Consider the following 19822-nt stretch of genomic DNA (forward strand, 5'->3'; position numbering starts at 1 on the left):
TTTGTCAAGTCTGTTTTTCCCCAGAAACACTTTTCTTGCTTCCTTGCACATACACCCAAACACACTATAAAAACCTCATTCATAACATCAAAGGAAGGGCAATCATCATTCATGTAAACATCTTTCTTAGAGTTATCCATTTTTTAAAAGTCATGAATAAACTTACAGATGTTCAGTAAGGCTCATAGTTCGAGTACAAATGTCATAAAACACCTATCAAGTACTGTACACAAGTTAAACACTCCGGGGTTAACTGTTAACACATGTACAAGCTTACCCCAAAGATTATTCTTTAGCACTTAGTTCTTCAGAACAGAGACACCCACTAATTATGGGCTAAAGAGTATTAAAACAGCAGAAGGCCCAGCAGAAACTGTTAAGTAATACACAATTTTAGTCTGGTTCTTAGCTCAGAAGTAAATTCGTTAAATTTGTTACAGCTGCAGTAGGAAAAGTTTTCTAGAAGGGAGTCTACAGAAAGGAGGGATGGGTTGTTTGTATCATGAGGAGACAAGCTGAGAGGTACATCTTGAAAATGTGACTAGCCTTGCTATTGCAGTTATTTATGGCGGCTGCATGTAATGCTGCATAAATACTCCCCCAAATAGCAGAAACAACAATTTGCAATTGTAAGGATCATTTGTTGCATCTCCTCTTAAAAAAAAATAAAATCAAATCTACTTACTGGTATTCAATTACACTTGCATCTTACAAAAAGACATCCCTTTAAATCTGGTTTAGATCTTACTGAAACTTTTGTGTTTAAATATTCATTCTACCATGAAAATATTTCATACAAACAACATTTTACATACAAATGTTAAAACCTGTAAAGCGGGTCTTCCCACACTCATAATTTTATGGCTTGAACATTTAATTGCTTATATTTTTTGTATAGATATTTCTCCTGGGGGAAAGAAGAGAGTTACAATAAAATGGTAAAGAGGAAAAGGGCAGGAAGTTCCACTGCCCAATGGATGGTCCATTCAAGGAAGAGTGACCTTAGTATTCTCAAAACCTTTGATCTGGGGCAAGTAAACATGCACTTAATCTTGCACCTTTTGTTTTTCCTTAAAAAAAACCCCCAAAATCCCTTATAAATTCTTTGTCCAAAAATACAGTTCTCATGTTTCCGTTCCATGAAGCAAAAGGAACAAGTTCACTGCAGGTGAAGCCCATCCCCACTGGCAGATGGAGCTGCTCCCACGCCTGCTCTCCTCGCCTGGATGCTCTTGGCACAGCAGTGCAAGTGAGGAACAGGCAGCACCCCAGCATGTGAGCAGATACCTCAGTACCAAAGCAATTTGGTTTTTTTAAGTGCTTGGAGGTGAAGTCCTCAGGCACCCACGGCTCCAGCAGTTCTGCTGGGCCACAGGAGAACAAAGCAGCAGATCCTCAGCTCTGTGTAATGTTTTACATGGAACAGCAGCGTTCTCCTAAACACCATCAAACTGAGTGGAAGGACACAAATGACAGAGGTCTCAACTGCTGCACCCCTGGCACAGCCCAGGTGGTGAGCACTGCTTTGACTGGGGGACAAGGGCACACAGCTGGGAAGGACACAAAAAAGGGGCAATTTCTGTAATTTCTCAGTTTCTCTTACCAGATGGGATATGTTGGCTACTCTGCTCCTCCAGAGCCTGACAAAGGGTGAGAAATCCCCAACAGAGCTCCTGCTTCTTGTAGCACATTGCTTCTAGATTCTAGCAACATGCTACAAGACCCCTGGGGAAAAAACCCACTGCCATCTGTGTGCAACGCTTCTGCCTCCGGGAAGGCTGTGCCAAGGAGAAGCCTGCCTGGTCACCCCCAAAACACACAGCCTCACCCCATGGCCTCCCAGAGCTCCCAAAACCCTTCCAGGACCTGATTCAAAGCATGGGCCATCCCAGGAGACACTAGGAGCTATCGTAGCAACTGCGGAAAAAGTCAAAAAGCTCTCACAGCTGAACAGCTATTTCCATGCATTTCCTTTGTCTTTTTCTGCAGTCAAGATTTACAGGTATTTATGTAGGGTTAGTTTTATATAATTACTATTAAAAAAAAAAAAAAAAGGAAAAAAGCCTTTTCAGGTTTATTAAAAGAAAATCAGGATCCCCAAAAGTAGAATTATAGCACAAGACTCAACTTCAGACACCCCCTCCATGGCCAAAGCCCTTTTCCTTTTCCTTCTTATCCAGTGGAGTGACCCCAGCTGCAGGCAGCTCTCAGTTGCAACTTTTCCGGCTCTCATCTCCGAGAGTAGCCACTTCCAGAAAACAAAACTTCTATATTATTGATGAGAAAACCCTGTGCTGCCATCGCAGGAAAATCCACTTCAGATTTTAATTCTTTTTTTAAAGAGGCAATCAGTAGCTTCCTAATACAGGGTGATACAGACTTCTCAGAAAGGAGCTCAAATAACTCTCCCATCACAGAGAAGCCACGAGCAGCACTGGAGACTAAAGCCAGATGTTGGGAACTGATCTGCACCTGAAAAATGCAGCAATCCCAGGTTTTCCCATGCTATTTTTTAGTCAAAACAGGTATCTTGAGAGCCAGCAGCTCACTCAGGCCCAGCTGACAAGCATCAGCTCTCCTCCCAGCTTCAGGAAAGGTCTTTGGCCAGACTAAGAAGTGGAGCTTCTTTACTTATTGCATATTCACCAGCAGTCAGCTGCGTCCTACAGACCCGAGAAGCTGCTGTGTAAGGTGGTGCTTCCCCTGCCCCAGATGAACACCGTGGTGGGTGTGGTGTCTGTGGATATGAGGAGCTCTGTGAAGCTGCTCCTGCTCTCTAGCGAGCCCCAGAAGCACACTGACCTGTTAAGGCATTGTTTGGAGTTGTGTAACTAAGCTGTGTTTGAACCAGGGGATGGCAGCTCACACCTCTGAAGGACACACTGAGCTCTTTCACCACCCAGTGGCAAAATCCCTCCCAGCCACCTCCACTCTAACAGACCAGGAGGAGAGAGAAAACAAGAGTTAAAAGGCTTGGTCCTGAATCAAGCCAAAGCAGCTCCGTAATCACAACTTTTACAGAAGGTTGGTCGCTGAAGAAGGGAGCTATAGAAAGACCAACAGTTTTTACAGAGCTGAGAAGGACAGCAGAGGTAACAGAGATAACAGCCACGGCTGTGGCATGCTACCTATCAGGCTACACACGTGTACAAAAGAATCTGCTTGACTCTCACCTAATTTTTTGAGAAGACACAGGACACCTCAGTGCCTTTTTTTTCCCCTAGAATTTCCCTGTTTTATGATACAATCTTCTAGCCTGATGCACAAAGAGCACCTATATTCTATTTATCTCAAAATCAGGCAGTATGAAGACTGACAAATCTACTAAAAGCAACTCCACACAAAAGAGATTAGCAGAGGAATCAGAGACTGATCAGAAATGAAGGGAAAGAAGTTCTAGAGATCAGAACATTTCAAGCACAGTTCCCCAGTGAGCACAGAGAGGCCAGCAGTCCACAGCAGGTTATCAAGACTGTGGAAGGAGTTACCATCCATTCCCAGCAGGGCTCAGCCACATCCTCCCTCTGCTCTTTCCTGCACCTAAACTCGAGCCTCAGCTGTGTAAACTTCATGATCCTGGCACAATAATCCCCAAGACACACATAAGAGCTCCCTCCTTTCCTGCAAGTGGCTGATGACCCAAAATAACCACCTAAGGGCAGGTAGGGAAAGATGAAGTCATGCATATTTCTTTTGGAGAATCATTTACTGAAGCTGAGCAGCTGACTGACCTTTGCCAGCTCTCCCTCACCTGTGAGGTCTCTGCACACTCAGGTGAGTCCCTGAGCTGTCACCTCTGCCGTGGATGAGACGTGGAGCTGTGACCTGAGTGTCAAGCACGAGGAGATGGGAAGGGTCACAGCTCCTGTGCAGATCACTGCTGAAAGAGTGTCACAATACCCTGAGCCTGCCTGTCCCCAGCACACGCACAGAGCAGCTTCTGTGCACACTGAAATGATGAGGTGATGGAAAATGTTTGTGAGCAGCCACAGGGACCAAACAGAGCCCCAGGTTCTCATGAGTAATCCCTAACTTTCCTCAGGTACCAAAGCAAAGATTTGCCTGCACATAAGAGCAGCCTCATCCTTCCACCTGCAGGTACCCAAGACATTCTCCCTGCCCAGCTTCCCAGACACCTCCAACAATTCAAGCAACCAAAATGTCTTGCAATAAAAAGGTCTGATTCCCAAATCATTTATGTTACATATATACAAACTTTTTAAAACTACAAACATTTAAAGAAAGTGTTGCAAATGCATTTGAGTTTCTCCTAAGCTGCTAAACCCAAAAGAGAACGTCAGAGTCTCAGAAAGGCCCCAGTATCCAGACTGAGACAATACATTTTTTCTCTCTTACACAGCATTAGGCAAGAGCAGTACAGTATCTGACAAACCACAGTTTTCCCAGAACACAACCCTGCAGATGAATATTCACAAGCCCCCACTGTTGGCTGCAACAAAGCTATGGATTTGAATGCTGTTTATAAATATGCGCAGAGTGATGTTTTTACATTCATTGTTTGTCTTTCAAAAACAATCTTTTAATATCTTTTCTTTTGTAAAAAAAATCTCATTTTGATACCTCATATTATATTAATTCACTGTGCCATAAACCAGAACTACTAAAAGATGGCTATAAGGCTATGCTGTTCTGCCAAGTGAACACAGAAAAGATACAGCTCTCCTTCACCAAGGACTACAGCCTGCCCCCAAAAACATGCACCTCCTTCAGAGAATCCGTGGGAGACCCAAGCATCTTTTCTTGCCTTGAGAACTGGCCACTTGAACAGGTTAAATACACAAACCAGCCCATGAACACTGATGCAAGTCATGTGCTTGCCTTCCAGAACGGGTACTCCTGGAAGTCTTTCAACAGCAAATCTGTCTTCTCCTTTTCACAAAATCCTCATGCAAAGAACAGCTTCATTTGCATGTCATAATAATAAATTAAATAAAATAAGCCAGCCATACAGGCTAGATAAATATTAGGTTTAGACATGTTGCTATACTATTTAGAGAGCCACAGAGACCAACACACAGCACTCTCACATACACACACAAGCCTTTCCACTAGTTAGAAAGGATTTTCTCCTGCAAAAGAGGATTTGTAGAAAGAACAACGTTCAGACAAGAGGAAAGGGGAGTTAAAACCCAGCCTCCTATATGATAATAAATAAACTGCTCTATTGCAAGATTCAGATCAAAGGTTTAAAAAGGCAAAATTATGCTACTATTAGAGAATATCAAAATATTACTGTTATCATCACAAGTGGCATATATGCAAAATGCAGTTGCACAATAATGCCTAGGCAGATAGAGAGCAACACTAAGTCTGCCGACTAAAAGTGAACGATACACCCATTTTAGTTTCTTTCTAGTCTTTTGGCATCTTTGCATATGGTGCAAAAGCAGAAGCTACCAAAGAATACCACATCTTGTATAGAATATTAAATAATTTCTTCAGATAAGACTGGTGCAATGCTAGCTAATTTTTAAATCTGCTATGAGTAACACGGTCAAACCTAGTTAGTATCCAAGGAACTTATCTCTTAACACAGAATGCAAGGTTATGATGCAACAGCATGAACAATCCCTGGTTGTCCAGTTTCGAGTATAAAGGTAGTGCATAGATCCAAGTTTCTGTTTCAGTTTGCTGAACGGAGAAGGTGCTCCCATGTCACTTTTGCTGGGCAGCCTGGAAAGCTTTCAGTTCCAGCTGGTACCACTCGGGGGCCTCGGGCCCGTTCTGCCCCACAGGGTTGTGGTCGTAGCCATAAGCCACTGTCAGCTCCTCGTCCTTCTCCACAGCCCTGATGGTGCGGATGCACTTGATGGGCCCAAAACGAGGATGAACAAACCTAGGGAACAAACACCTCTGCTAGGCTGCTCTGCCAGCTCACATCCTCTGCCAGCCCCTCTGACAGTTCCACAATTCACTCGCTTCAGAGCAATACTGCATAATCTGACATTGAATTAGCAGACCTGAGTCAGCCTCATAAAGATTTAAGAACACAAGCAAAAATATTGATTTATCAAAGCACTGGCAGTTCAGTAAAAACAGTGCAGATCTAGCCAACCCAGGATTTACAGAGCTGTGATCATGCATTTTACAGTCACAAAGCAACTCAAAGTTCATGACAAAACTAACAAGCTGCAAACTTCAAGATACTCCATGGTGTAAGTCCCAAGCAGCCACAATGCCAGAACAGAGAGAACAGATTAACTTTTTTTCCTCAACATTCTAGAGCAACAGTACTAACACAAACATAATGCCAGCCCACTTCCAACTCAGCCTAGGTGAGCAGAGACTCCTTCAGTGCCTCAATTCTTTACTCCCAGCCCTCCACTGGTCCTCAGGCAGCCCAGGGACCCCTGTGAGCCCAGAGAGCAGGGCTGCAGCTCCTGCCCTGAAGCCCAGGCTGTACTTACGGCTCGTAGGTGCAGTTAGGAGTGAAGGAATGGTTGGCCTTATGCCCCAGCGAGGCACAGTACTTGGCAGCGTGGTTGTAGGGCTCTGGCACGTCTATGACTGTCTCATCATCCAGGGATATTGTATTTCCATTGAGGGCCCAGTCTCTGCTGTCTACCTAGTTTGCAAGGCAAAAATCCAATGTCTGTGTGGAGGGGTCAACTTTGTCAGCAGTTTGAAACCCAACCTTCAAAATATAGGCAAATAAAACTTTTTGTGGGTGTATGTCATTAGAAAAAACAACCCACACTTTTAAAATCTATACATAGGTGAGCATGCACTTTCCTTCAATTAAACTCCACCATGTCAAATCAAAAGTGGGGAGGCAGTGGGTGTAAGATCCGACTATGAAAAGAAGATTTCAGGAGGAACAATGGAATGCAGACTGACTTTTTTCTTTTCTTTACCTCCTGGTGTGTAATTCGCACTCCGTTATAGAAGGACATCACCGTACTGGCCTCTGCTGCTATTTTAGAAAACAGTCCTTCTCCAGCACTGGAAATGAGAGACACATCCACATACACCCTACAAGAGGAACAAGGCATGGAATCAGTGACTGGCTGCAGCTTCAATTTTCAAGAAGTACAACACTACTGGGATAAAGCCAAATATTTCAGCATAACAATAAAGCCAATAACAACAACAACTACTACTAATTATTATTCAAAACCTCTATATGGAACTCCTTTCTTTCCTCTTTTCCATATGTTCTCTCTACTTTGTCAAAACTGTGATTTGGTGGGCAGTTTGGGCTGACTTTGAAATTTTAATTTTTTTTAGGATGCCAATCTCCTATTACTCCACAATGATGGCTTCAATTCAGGAACACCCTCAATAACACATCAGAACCCCAGGAGTCCCCACCAAGCTGGGTTGCTGGTATGAACATGCACTGAGGAGCAAGAGTTCTCAAGGAGAAGCATCACATCTTCAAGTACTCGATGCAAATTAAAGCAAGTGTTTTACTTATCACTTCTTTAGATATTTCAGAGTATCAGAAAGCACCTACAGCTGAGGTACACACAGGGCTTCCATTTTACAAACATCTTGTAAGTTTTAGATGAGAAAAGGTTTGCAAAATTAGGCCCTGTATATGTAATATTAAAGAAATATGGGGAAAAGAAAAACAAGCTTACCTCTCTGACTCATAAGGATCAGGAAGAAGGGCATTTGTAGAAATGCAGGATGAAGTAGATTTGTCAAAACTGTATACTGGGCCTAAAAAAATCAGAAATCAACAAAGGAAATAAACTAATTGGTGGTAGTGAGAGTATGCAATCTTTAACTTAATCAAGCAGTCAAAAATTAAATTTTAATGGCTGCAAAAAATAAATGTTACACTACCATAAAAACTGCACCTGTAAAAAGCCTTAGGTGAGACACTGCTTCTAGATTACTTTTTCTCCTCAACATTCTAGAGTAACAGTACTAACACAAAAGGTGATGCATATGTTTCTCAAATTACCAACTTGTAGAGAACTGGATACTCTTGCAAAACAGACCCTCCTAGTGTCTCTAAATAAAATTTAAAAGTAAAGCAAAATTTAAAAGGATATATTCGATAGCTCATTTTAAGAATCCCAAAAAAAACCCCAAAAACTTGATTACTTCAAATTTGAACTATTTTTTAGTCCAAATCCACTTCAGGCAGAAGATAACATTTAGTAATCAGAAAGCATCCTTGCTACAGTCCTTTATTTTTTGCCATTAATAAACAGCCCAGTGGTACAGCTCTATTATATTCTTACATCCCTCTCCCAAATGCCAGAGGCCTATCTTGGAGATAGATTAGGAAGAAGGTGGAAATAAGATGGGAAAAAGCCCCACAGAACAGAATATTAATATAAGTTTGATATAAGGCATTTCCCCCTGGTGTCCAGGATCTGCTCTGGCTGAAGGCAGCTTCCTCCTGAGTGTAACTTCATCCTATTTACAAAGCACAACTGAACCCTCTTACAAAGTAAGTTTTAAGTTAAATTTTGGCTTGCTATCATAACTGAGCAGTTCAAAAAATACACTCACAAGCATTTGCTTGTCAATACCTTTTCACTGAGCTTTATGTGCCTATTTCATATCAAGTGACACCATTTTTGCTGGCAGAGCAATAAATGCATTAGCACAGTCCCTGCTTGTTACTGCAGTTTAACCCCCACTCCTCCAAAACATCACACACACCTCAGAACAACAAACCTGCTGAAGAACCACAGGTTCAAGCCACTGGGGAAGGCAACCCTTACCCCTGTGCACTTCACAGCCACTTTCTGTCAGCAGGACCAGCCTGAAGGGTGCTGGTGAATCAGACCATTACACAACGGCTGAATCTGGTTCACCAGCTCCCATCTCAGCCCAGCAACGCAGGTGCCAGAACATTCACACTGCAAACACTGACTGCACAAACCCAGCTGACAGAGCTGCAGCCAAACCAGGGCCTGCCTCTCCTCCTGCAGTTATTTCACTGTGGCTGTAGCTGTGCCACCATTACCAGGGGAAGGGAGCAGGTTTCCCTCTGGCACCGAGGGCAGCAGGGTGTGTGACAGGCAGGAGTGTGCCCATGGGCACAGGAGTGACAGAAGGGCCATGAAATGCAGTTGAGCATGCAGGGGGCACTTCCCATCTGTTCCCAGGACAAAGAGCACCTTCCTCTCTGCCCCACTCAGTGCCTTGGAGAAAGGGCCCCTCACTGACAGCCTGTGTCACCACAGCCAGTCTCCAGGGATCATCAAAGGGCTGCTCACAGCAACACAAGTTAGTGTTGGCTGAACTTACTGCCTGGTACTACTTCAAACTGAGGTTTCCCATCCTCAACAGCTGTCAGAGTTGCCAGTTTTGCTTCTATCATTTCTCCATCTATGAACCTTCCAGAATATGCAGTCTTTCCATCAGGATACACATAGGCTATTTTCTCTCCGGTCATCTCGCCGTCTTCGTTCACTTCTCCCACAAGGCTGCCTCCATCCTGAGAGCACAGGCAAGAAAGAAAAGGCAAAGCATTTAGTTACACTTCACTATCCTTGACACCTAAGATTTTAGCTCTTTATATTTTCATGCATATATAGCTTTGTAGATTGCAAAAATGTGCCTGTAGCTTCTATTACTTTTTCCTATTCCTTTTCCCCTACATTCCTAAAATATTCTTTAATCTTAATCTCCAAGATTAAGAGTACCAACTACAAGGATGTTCTGTTTTCCAACCAGAATCTGGACCTGACATAACAAAAGTGAGGAAAAAGAAGCCTATGGACAGCTTCCAGTGGGGCAGAACACGATGAATTATTACCTAATCAACTAACCTTTTAATTGGATAATACATGATAGTTATAGTAATCAACAAACCTTAGAAAATGGTGAATTTACTCTACCACATGCAGTTTGTGCCATATTGAGTACCTAAAAGCTTTCAAGTAAAAGTTTGCTTTTACATTCATTCTAATGTTGTTGGGAAGATCTATTTTCTAGGCAACATCCTCAGTAAACAAAAAGGGTTTTCACCAACTTTAAAGACGTGCAATAGTAAGATCAGATGTGAAATTATGAAAATGAGGGAGAAACAGACACATGAAGAGCCTGGATGAAGTCATTCCAGTTAGGATAAAACTAATTTTCTATGTTGTTTGGAACAGGCATCTTGTAGCCTCACTGAATCTCATCTACCGGGCAAACATTCAACATCAAAATCTTTTAACTTTGTGTTCGATTATCTAAATCAGAATGCCCAGATCTTTCACCCAGATCTGTGTGTGCTGATTTTTGGATAGCTGGGTCACGGTGGGTATTTGTTTCAGCTGGGGAGAAAAGGAGATAATAAGGAGAGCAGGTAACAAGGAGAGCAGGAGGTCAGGTTTACCGGGTAGTAAATCCAACAGACTCCGTGTCGGATGTTGTCCTTGTACTGCCCCTTGAAAATGAGCCGCCCGTCGCTGTCGTACTCCTGGGCTGGGCCGTTCAGCTCTCCGTCCACGTAGGTGCCGTGGAGCACCACTCCATCCTCGTAGGTGTAGATCCCCTGGCCCTGCAGGGCGTCGTCAACGTAGTACCCCTCCAGGGTGCTGAGGAGGAGAGAAGGAAACAGCAGTGGGAAACTGCTCACCTCTCAGGGGTGAACCCAAACCCTCAATGCTCTGGAACGCCGAGGTGAAAACCAGGAATTTGTTTCTCTGGAGCTCCAAAGGCAGAAAACAGCTTAGAGCACCCTTTCATCAGTGTGAGCTGCATGGGCACAGCATCACTCAGCTCAGTCACAGGACTGGTGTTTTCTGTAGGCTGGAACAGCCAGCAAATGGACACTGCTGTGGAAGAAGTTCTTGCTCAAGCAGGCTACTCTCACATTAGGATTTTCTACCTGCTGGACCTTCACTGACAAGTCTCTGGAGAGATAAAATTGAGCTGCTGTACACGTGAACTGTGACAGGGCACGAACTGCAGCCTGCCACAGTTCAGCATCAGCTCCCCAGCAATACACTTAGCAGAAATTTGTACAGGCCCCACTAAAAGCAGCCATTTTTCACGTATTTCTCTTAAAATCAAACACAGCCTGTCAAACAGAACTAGTGCTGCACTTGGATTTAGACAAAGAAATATTTCATTTTGGTTTGGTCTTGAAAACCCTTTGCTATCACCATAAAACTTCATTTTTTAAATATATCTGAATATAAAAAGTATATCTGAATATAAAAACTATTCAGAGTCTATTCAGGTATTTTCTTCTCATGTTAGGATTAGCGTAAGGAAACACAACTTGTTTAGCTTTTACTTCAGCACACTTAGCTAACAGCCAGCTGTCAGCATACACATATTTTCACTGCATAATTCTCTTTCAGATGCAGACATCTAAGGTATAAGCCCAAACAGTGTCTGTGAGCACATGACTCCACATGCTTTACCACACAGATTTGCAAGATTTGTGGAAGGAATGTTTTTTCAGAATTTGCTTTCTCGTTTCTAAAGCTTCCTGCTCTGTTTTTAGATAATTTTGGCAAGCTGGATGAGGTTTCCATGGGAAAATACATTACACTAAAAGCCTCAGTGCATACCAGATGCAAAACAAGGGGCAAGAAAACTATTTTGCTTTTCAGTCAAATGGATTTCTTGCTCCAGACCTGCATAGATAGCTATGGCACTACAGCACAGGAAGAATGAGGGAACCACCAGAAACCAGTGCCCTTACTTAACCATAAATGATGCCACTTCCCCCTCTAATTTATCACAGATCACTAGATTTGAATTCCATTGTAGTGACAACACACATAGTGTGCACATGCAGGATTACTCTCTAAAAGAAGCAGCCACCTCCAGTTTATGTAATGAAAAACACCAAAAATCCTGTCTTGTTACCTCTGATTGCACTAGTTGAAGTTAAAACCTTGCTAAATTACAACAGTGCTTCAGCCCTGGAAAGAATATATTTTCTTTTACTGTAACTCAAACTTCAAATAGGCTCCAAACAGGACCAAAAGATCCATCTCACTTAAGGAAATCAAACTGATTATACCTTAAGAAAGAAGACTATGTCCCTCAAGCTCACCTAAAAAGTCAGGTTCAGAAACTTTTATGCTGTTCTCAGTTTCTGGGCTATTTCCACCCTGCTCCCCACTTCACTTTTTTAAGCTCTCAAAGTATGGTGTCTGCAGCCAGACAAAATAATTGCAACTAAGACCTGACCAGCACAAAGACGAATAAATAGCTTCTGTGTCTTCCCTAAGCAAAATCTTTTTAATACAAACCCTGAACTAGCCTTTATTTCTCAGGTTTGCTTCTCAGATGATCTACTTCTGACAACATAAATTCTACCAAAGTCAAGATTTATCAGATGTACCATCTTCCCATTATCCACCGTGCCTAGAAGGGATTGAAGATACTCCTTAAGTAAAAATTAAACCATTAAAATACTTACTCCAATATCCTTCCAGGGATTAAGTTAATATTGACAGAGACTGATCCATTTATCTCTCGCTCCCTCTACATGGGAATATTGAAAACTTTTCCCCTAAAAATAATAATTCTGCTGTGTTCTGGGAGATGTCAGCTTACAAGAGTTTCCAGTTAAGGAGGAAGGGCAGCTCTGTGCCAAGCACAGCTCTCATGCCTGCCTTTATAGTGCAAAATGTTCTGCAAAGTACACTCCAGAACCACTGGCACCAAGGAAAGCTCAGTTCCACAATCCAAAGCAGAGAGTATGCCAGAGGTGAAACTTCTTTCTCTTAAAGAATATGCTGTGATTTTTTGCATTTTCTTGAAGGGGAAGGAAAAAAACCAACTGATATTTCATTCCAGGTTTCCATTCCCTTAAATAACCAACAGGAAGGGGGCAGCTGTTCCAGTAAAGGGAGAAGTTTCCTTGACCAAACAAGGCAGCCAGGCAGCCAGTCCTATTCCCCAAAAAATGGGAATGCTTACACTGCAGCCAGCCCTGCATTGGACAGGACTCAGCTGCTCCCCACGACAGAGGTACAGCAGGACAGCTGTCAGCCTTTGCTCAGCAGCCTGCCAGGGAAACACACCCACGGGTGCTGAAACCAGCTAGTTACTGCACAGGACTCTGCAAGGGGAGAGCTGTTTTGAGACACTTCTGATATTTATTGCTCATCTTCATGAGCACTCAGCCCTGCCCATGGCACAGTTAATGGAAACAGCATGTCCTGTTCTATGCCAGGTCATTCTTATGACACATCGTGATTCCTGAACCATCCATTTCAGAAAGCAACTCAGTCTTGCTGGCTGGGCATAGCTAGATAAATTATATCTTCTGTAATTAGCTACTGCTTTAGCTAAATTAAAATATATAATAGTTAATGAAAACATCCCATTTTTCCAAAACCACACTGCAGACTATTTTTTGCATTTTTCATTCTGCCAGTTCCTAAAGTCACCAGTGGCCAGCTATTCTAGTTTTTTTAAGGGTTATGAAAATTGAGAGGGAAAGAAAAAAAGAAAAATAGAAGAGTTGGCAATATTAAGTACAGAAAAGGCTCAGCAGCAACCAGACCCTTCCCACTAAATGCTGCCTGTACCCTGGATTACATGGAGGAGCAGCCCTACCAACAAAATAGTGGGTCAGTTCCTCTGACTGTACAATCAGCAAGCACTGTGCTGAAATCATCCACCAGCACAGAAACATTATGTACCTGTGTCCATAGAGACACTGTTTAACAACTTAAACCAAAACTATTTTAGAGAACTCAGCTGCTGGGCAGTGCTGATTTTCAGTTACTCAGAGAAGATTTAATAAGGCCATTACCAACAACAGCAAGGCTTTTTCTTCATCCAAGCTTAGAGGCCTAATCACTTTCTACATAACTGAATAAATATATTATCTTTCTTGTGAAAAAACCCCCACAGTCCCCAGTATGAAGCAAGTGCAGAGGCAAGTACAGACAAGGAGCTGACTCACTGAGACAGCACAATACCTCTGCTCCTGCTCCCAGTTTTGCTGAGCAGGAAGAGAGCAGGCCCGGCAGGACTGTCAGCTTAACAGCCGCTATTCAGAGTGTCACCAACAGCTGCAAAACCAGGAAGAATCGTGGCATTTTATACTGCTGCTCCCTCCAAGGAGGCTCTGAGCAACTGCACACAGGAATGCTGCCGTGGTGGTGGGGGGAAGACTCACAAGGTGTTCGTAATGAGGACCAGAGAGGGAAACACATGCACAGGCACAGACTAGTCCGATTCCAGTGTCACAATTCCCAGTGAAAAGAAGGGAAATTATTGGGGCTTTTCTCAAAGTACATCAGGCCACAAGCAGCTTGTAGAGTATTAACTAGAGTTGGTAACAAATCTGTATTTACCTCAGTCCTTTAACTGATAAACGATTTGACAAAGGAGAAGGCAAGCCCCTCTGTCAAGGTCCTGTGTCTGTGTGTGAGGGCTGGCACAGGGAGCTCCTGGTCCAGCTGCACTCTCTGTGTAGCTCCATAAGGCAAAGTTCACCTGAAGTAATGAACTTCAATGTCCAAGTCACTGTCAGCATGGTTTTCAACAGATTTGACCACCTCCCACTTCTTAGGATTTCTAATCAGCTCACAACTGATTTACAGTGCTAGAAGAGCTCACCCCACTGCATTCTCCCTCCAGGAAACAGCTACAGGCACCTCATTACACACAAAGCCACCACAGGAATGGCTGCAGCAGCAGCAAACTTTTCAGCTACAGTTTTTAATGAGAAATCTTATCCACAAACTCAGCAGCACACAATCAATGCAGATTAGTTTTGCATTGCTACAAGCAGAAGGAAGAACACAGAAGAAAAATCAAAGAGTCAGAGTGTACCTTCCATCAAAAAAGAAGAATTTGCCACGGCCATTCTTTTCTCCATGCACAAAGTTCCCTTCAAATCTGTCTGTTGATGAATAGGTCACTGTACAGAATCCATGTGGCAGCCCATCATCATCTAGATGCCCTGAAATAAAATCCAAATGAAGAACAACAGAACACATTAATTACTACACAAGATTTTAAACCTGCTCTCATTATGTAGCTGCTTGAAATGCAGTAGCTCCCTAGTACAGAACAGTAATTCAGATCATTGCTCTTAGGAACAGCGATCAGACATTCTGTACAACTGAAGGTTGTACTTGTGTAACACACAGCTTAAAATAAAAATAAAAGGATAAAAGAAAAGGGATGAGAGATGGGAGAGGGAAGAGAATAATAAGCAAAACTTGTTTCTGAAAGAAACAAGGTTTATATTATTCTAACTTGTATTAATATGCATTTTCAAAAGTATAATAAGCCTTTATCTAAAACATGTATTTATTGGTAAGAACAGGATAAGAAAAGGTTTGATCTTTTCTTTTGATAAACACATGCCTTATGATAATGTGGGTGTGCCACCATGCAGCTGTATTCACAGGAATTTAAAGAAGTAAAAGTATGTCATGTCCATAAGGCTGTGCCCTTGCAATATGTCAGTCAATGTGGTATTTAATATTTTAAATGCTATTGTCCAGTGCCTTTCTGATGTGTTCACTTTATATCCTGTTCCCACCCTTAGCCAGATCAGTTTTCCCTGTTATAGTATTCCCTGTTGCACAGAGGCAAAGCAGAGACTACATACTTGGATCCTCACCTGCACTTTGTGTTTTACTGAATATAACCGGCCAACTCTACTAAGTTAAAGCATAATCAGGCTCCTGTTGCATCTCTAATTGCCTCTTCAAAGCCAAAGGAAATGACAGAGAAGTGTTTTAAATGATGGTTTTTGCCTGGTTTAGCTGTGTGAGCCAGTGTGTGTGACACACACCTGAGTGGATGCCACAGCTCCCACAGTGACATTTTACCAGGTATAAATTTTGCATTAAAAACTGTCAAATAAATAACTGCTAGCCTATATTTATGCTCTTCCATGCCTGTAACTAAAACATTCCCTCTGATTCCCCTGGTCTCCTGGTGATGCACACACAGCCTATTAGAGGTGAGAGACAGTGTGTGCACACACTTCTGCAGGCTTTGGGTGAAGCTCTTCCCTGCCCTGAACTGAAAAGGTTCATCACACGTATGGAAAGGCAGAAACAAACTCCAGTGTGAGGGGCACTGATTTACAGCCCAGGCTGAGGCAGGCAACAAGAGGCACATCAGTACTGCCAGACCTTGAGTCTGGTGCCCTGAGAGGAACAAGCTGTGCAGACTGCACTGAGTATGAAAATGTACAGGAGAAAGCAGCAGCGAGGAATCTGAACTCATCCAAGAGCCAGGATTCCCTCCCTCACCCTTCCCCTGCATGCTCCACCAAGCTTCTCTCACACCTGCTCATGACTGTGCTCTCACTTCAAGTCCCTGCTCCAAAGTAGATTGAAAACTGTTAAAAGTTTAAGCCAGTAAAACCAATCAGGCAACTGCTTAGTTCAAGTGAGAGAAATGATGGAGTAAAAAGAGAGAGAGCAGGAGGTGGAAGGAAAAAAGCTCTATCACTAAAGGCTTTTAATTACTTTGAGGAGGAACTCTTTAAACAGAAGCTGCTCTTTCCGAAGAGAAGAAAAACTTTTTTCCCTCCCATTCTGTCAGGACACCCCTTTTTGTAGAAAGGACAAATTTTAGCTAAATTTAACCAATTATTATTAATTGTTGAATATTAATAAACAATAAATTAATGACCAATTTAAGGAAAAGGTCAGTAACATCTCCGATATGGACACCTCTTTTAGACCAAAAACTACGTCAACATTTATCGTTCTAATTAAAACCCTTTAAAATTAAGTTTTATCAATATAGAAGGGTACACTGGTATAAGTTAACAAACCCTAAACAATACAATACCAGTTTTCCTGTCACTAGAGGGGCAAAACTTTTATAAAATACTTGCATTAAAAAAATACACTGATAATATTGGTACATCATACTATTTTTAAAAAATACCCAAAACAACAACAACAAACCCTTGCAACTTTATTCTCTGTGACTATTCAGCTTTGTCAAGATTTTGCTGGAATGCAAAGCCCAACACAAAAGCTGCCACGCTTGTGCACAGAACACGTCAGGACTTTTGCACAGTAGGATACAGACTACCTCAGAGATTTAAATGGTCAGCTTTGATCCAATGGCCTCTATACAGGGTCTTAATCTCAGCCACAATACAAAGAATCCAATTATTCTAAAGTGCTAGAAGTTTCTCCTTATTTAAAAAAAAAATAAAACCATGCCCCCACCACTGCAACAAAACAAGAAATAGTCTCTCTCAGTCAACAACAAGGGAAAAAAATGCACTCTCGAGTTTCGTAACATAAATACAACTTTTTTTCTGTATGGCTGAGACCTTTGGCTCTAATTCTGTTTCAGATTAAGTCAATGGAAAAAATCCTCATTATTTCATGGGGAGCAGTCTGTTCCACTTTTCTTTCTCACCACTCTCCTCCATTTGCAAAAAATAAACCCAAAACGTCTAAACACATTTTTAAATTATTGTAAAACCTCACATTTGTTGCTTCAGTAAGGGCCTCCCAAGATTTCCTCTTAAGCTCAGACAATGAACTTTCCAAGAAAAGGAATTACCCAAAGAGGGGCTAGTTCACAATGAAGTCACTTACCGAAACCACGATGTACACAAATCAAAGATAAAAGCCCTTTACTGTAGGTATCACTATTACTTATAACAGATGACATATAACATGCATCATCAATAAAAGATTCTGGCCACAAAGATGCCGGATGGATGTTTGGGGGATAAGAACAACAAACCAAACTCCCCCAACATAAATAAAAGTGCTGATTTCTATATTTCCAGCTTCCTTGGGTAAGTGCAAAATCCTATTCACCCCCAAAGAGCACCCTGCTTCTGTCTCACTCAGAAAAACACATACACTCTTATACACTGCTGAATAAAAGAGGCTTTAAAGATTTGTCTCCTTAGCCCATGGAGATGCCAAACAAATCCAGGATAGAGCAGAACACTTTATCTGCGATATGAGGAAAACCATGACTCCTTGCAACCCACAGATCTGAGGAGGAAAGGCAGTGGAAAAGCACATCTGTGAGGGCACAGAGCACTCCCCATGCATAGCAGAGCCTCGTTCCCTCACACCCATGTTCTAGATAAAGCTGCTCTTAGGCAGCAAACCCAGTCAATCTGAGCAGCAGCTGCCGAGCTCACATCTGCTGTCACACTGAGCTGCCGGGCAAGGCACCCTCCTCGGAGCAGCTCGCCTTGAGGCCCAGCCCCTCTGCCACAGCACACACGGCCAACACGGGCATGACCCGCAGCTTAGGCAGCTCCTTGCTGCCTGCCCCATCAGCCCAACACCCCGGACTGCTGCTCCCGGCATCTCTGGGGAGCCCGTGCTTTCCCACAGGGATGCCGTGCTTTGTTTCCCTGCTCTCAGACGCCTCACGGGATGACAGCACGCTGGGGAGCTGCAGCCCTGCCTGCTAAGGTTTCCACCAGCAATTCGCTTCCAGAGGACATGTGCCTCTGCGTTTAGAACTCTTCGAGGGTTGGTTATCCACACGTGAGAGGTGAGCCGCCACAGAGGAGCAGCTATAAGGTGGCCCATCCTCTCCCTTACGGATGGCTCCAGCCCTGCTGCCCATGGATATGGCAACAGTGTCTTCTTGGAGTCGCTCTTCTTTCTCCTTTCTCCATTTGCATGACTGCAGCTCCCTGGGCTCTCCCCAAGGATGGGCATGCCCATGTCCCCCAGCCGCCGGGGGAAGGACCGGGGAGCGGCCGCACCGCCCAGGGAGCCGGGGCTGCAGGCCACTGCCCGCACGGGGGCACAGCAGCGGCAGGAAGCCACGGTCACGACTTATTTTTGACAGTAAGAGCTGAGCAGCCGCCATCCCCGCGTCCGGGATGCGGAGCCTCCCGCTGCGGCCGCGGCGCTCGGCGGCGGAAGGCAGCCACAGCGCCCGCCCGGCCGCGGCGCCAGCGCGGCCCCGGCTGCCCCCGGCCCCGCCGCCGGCCCAACTCCGCCACGTGCGCGGCCCCGGCCCGTCCGTTGCATAAGCCCACTGATGTCATGCGCTGCGCCCGACCCCGGGAGCCCAGCTCCGGCCGCCGCCAGCGCCCCGCGCCCCCACAGCTCCCGCAGCAACGCCCGGCGCCGGCGGCCCCGCTCCCCGAGCCGGGGGACACGCACCTTCCACGATCTCCTCCAGCGTCTCCTCGTCGCTGTCCATGGCGGCGGCGGCGGGCGCGAGCAAGGCGCAGCCGCGGTACCGGGCACGGGGGCGCGCGCCCCACGCCCCGCCTCCGGCACGCCCCGGGGGAGGGGCCCCGCCCCGCCCTGGGGGCGCGTCCGGACACGGCCCGGCGGCTGAGGCGGGGAGTTGGCGGCCCCGCCCCTCGGGATAACGGCGCGGGGAGAGCCGCGAGTTATCCTCCCTCGGGATAAAGGCGCGGGGAGAGCCGCGAGTTATCCCCCCTCGGGATAACGGCGCGGGGAGAGCCGCGAGTTATCCCCCCTCGAGATAACGGCGCGGGGAGGTCAGCGTGGGCCGAGGCTGTGTCCCCACACGCGGCACCGAGGCCACGAGAACGCCAGCCCGCTCGGTGCTGGTCCTCCAGCGCATTCCGTGCTGTCCATCTGTCGGCCCGCTGACCCCGAGTGGTGTTGCTGCAGTTCACCTCACAAAGCCGGAGGGTCCCCGGCAGCTCCAGGACACTCCTCCATTCCCACACCAGTGACCGCTGATCTGCTGCTCTTACCACAGAATCACGGAATATGCGGTGTTAGGAGGGATCCGTTAGGGTCATCGAGTCCAACTCCTGCCCTACAACATCCCAAGAGTCACAGCCCGTGCCTGAGAGCACTGTACAAACACCTTCTGAACTCTGCCAGGCTTGGTGCTGTGACACTGCCCTGGGGAGCCAGTTCAACCTGCTCAGCCACCTCATGGGTGAAGAACCTATCCTGACATCCAACCTAAA

General features: G+C 44.7%; 1 protein-coding gene across 1 annotated transcript; it reads right to left on the minus strand.

Annotated features, from left to right (window-relative positions):
• Positions 1-108: 108 nt before the first annotated feature.
• Positions 109-19225, minus strand: SETD7 (SET domain containing 7, histone lysine methyltransferase). The gene is made up of 8 exons (XM_063415009.1): positions 19032-19225; positions 14731-14860; positions 10313-10514; positions 9235-9424; positions 7605-7686; positions 6876-6993; positions 6429-6586; positions 109-5857 (listed from the first exon to the last, which is right to left on the minus strand). The coding sequence occupies exons 1-8, from the start codon at positions 19069-19071 to the stop codon at positions 5677-5679; spliced, it is 1101 nt and encodes a 366-aa protein (XP_063271079.1). The 5' UTR covers positions 19072-19225; the 3' UTR covers positions 109-5676.
• Between the last annotated feature and the right edge of the window lie 597 nt (positions 19226-19822).

Source organism: Prinia subflava, chromosome 18, assembly GCF_021018805.1.
Source record: "Prinia subflava isolate CZ2003 ecotype Zambia chromosome 18, Cam_Psub_1.2, whole genome shotgun sequence".
In the NCBI taxonomy this organism is placed as follows: domain Eukaryota; kingdom Metazoa; phylum Chordata; class Aves; order Passeriformes; family Cisticolidae; genus Prinia; species Prinia subflava.

What these genes read in the sequence shown, in the direction of transcription:
- SETD7 (XM_063415009.1), bottom strand. Translation starts at nt 19,071, where the DNA reads ATGGACAGCGACGAGGAGACGCTGGAGGAGATCGTGGAAG. An exon ending in GCTGGAGGAGATCGTGGAAG is followed by an intron (nt 14,861 to 19,031) that starts GTGCGTGTCCCC and finishes ATTTTATTTCAG; the next exon opens with GGCATCTAGATGATGATGGG. An exon ending in GATCCTTATGAGTCAGAGAG is followed by an intron (nt 6,994 to 7,604) that starts GTAAGCTTGTTT and finishes TTCCTCTTGTAG; the next exon opens with GGTGTATGTGGATGTGTCTC.